Source organism: Myzus persicae, unplaced genomic scaffold, assembly GCF_001856785.1.
Source record: "Myzus persicae strain clone G006 unplaced genomic scaffold, MPER_G0061.0, whole genome shotgun sequence".
NCBI lineage: Eukaryota > Metazoa > Arthropoda > Insecta > Hemiptera > Aphididae > Myzus > Myzus persicae.
Window position 1 is genome coordinate 1 of NW_019103127.1, and position 1,631 is coordinate 1,631.

The 1,631-nt window shown below is 26.1% G+C and overlaps 1 protein-coding gene across 1 annotated transcript; it reads left to right on the top strand.

The window, feature by feature from the left end:
* Window positions 1-903: 903 nt before the first annotated feature.
* LOC111033838 (esterase FE4-like) lies at window positions 904-1,631 on the top strand. Its single transcript, XM_022314770.1, has 2 exons — window positions 904-1,347; window positions 1,429-1,631. The coding sequence occupies exons 1-2, from the start codon at window positions 1,191-1,193 to the stop codon at window positions 1,557-1,559; spliced, it is 288 nt and encodes a 95-aa protein (XP_022170462.1). The 5' UTR covers window positions 904-1,190; the 3' UTR covers window positions 1,560-1,631.

Below are 1,631 nucleotides of genomic sequence, written 5' to 3' on the forward strand. Positions count from 1 at the left end.
ATACTTATAACTTAACATTAAAATTAGTCAGTATTAGAATAAATTTATAACGAAGTGAAAAATTTCAAATGTACATGATTTTTTGGTTCCTAGATAAAGTGAATCAAGTTAGACAAAATGCATTTATATACGGTATTAAAACTTATAACTATCTACTTAATTTTACAAATGTGTGGGCTTAAAGAATATTTGTATAGGAAGTTACCCATCGTAGTGTATGGAATTGATTTGGATGTGTGCATAGTTGATCAGAATAAAAATATTTCTCAGTGTCGTATTTTTCTATTGTTGTTACGTATTGTGGCCATTAAACAAAAATTGCAAGCAAAAAATAACAGAAGACGAATATAATGTACAGGGCGATTCACCAAGCATGCTTACCTCCTTTTTTCGTCAATAATGCAGTTATTTAAAATCTGGTTTTTGTCATTTTTAAATATGTCATGTATGTACATATTATAAGATTCTTGAAATTTTTTGTATAACTTGAGATGTTGAATGTTCCGATACAAACTTTTGTTTTTCAAATGAGAACTCTCCTATTAATTAATCTATCATCATTAAAAATTTGCATACGTGACCAAAGTATAGTATTATAAATAATAGTTTAAATATTACGTATATTTTATATGTTTGTAAAACCATTTTTAAGGACTATTATGAATAGTACAAACATTTTAACAACTAAGAAACTTCTCACTCGAATTTTGAATTATATGTATATCAACAGTTTCAATCTAAAATCTAAATAATTTACAGAGAAAAAATTGTTCTCATTTGAAAACTATAAGTTCATTTTACCACAAGACATTCCTCAAGTAGAAAAAAAAATGTTATAAATTTAAGATGTGTTATGTGTATTTAAAAATTCCAAAAATCAGAATTTGAATAAATTCATTGTTAAAGGAAAACATTCTTGGTGTATCTGTATAATTGTAACTGTACACTGTATAACTGATGTCTTATTCAAACACAGACTAAACATAAACAAAAACTATATGTAATAATGACAAAATATGACAATGTATTAATATTTTTGTATTTTGAAAACTGTTTAGTTATATTTTCGAAAATATTCGTGTTTATACTATTTATTTTTCTAATTGTCGATGCATAGTTTCACGCCAATGCAATTGTATGAGTTCTTTACTGCCTTTAATGATAATCCTAATAATATCAACATTCTTTAGATGATTTCAGATAGATCATTTGGATATGGTACAAGTAAAGCAGCTCAGCATATAGCTGCAAAGAATACGGCACCTGTATATTTCTATGAATTTGGCTACAGTGGTAATTATTCTTACGCTGGATTTTTCGATAAAAAATCATATCCCCGAGGATCAAGTAAATAAAATATTTTAATTCCTACTTTTGTATGCGTACTATTATTTTTTTTTAAATTCATTATAACTTATGAAAAATTAGATGTAACTCATGCCGATGAAACTAGTTATGTATTAAAAGTGAATGGTTTCTCCGTTTACGACAATGAAGAAGATAGAAAGATGATCAAAACTATGGTTAATATTTGGGCAACTTTTATTAAATCTGGGTAATTATCTGACTTTTATTGTTTGATACTCTAATCAATCATTGTAATGAGTATAAATGGAATCTGATATTAAGTA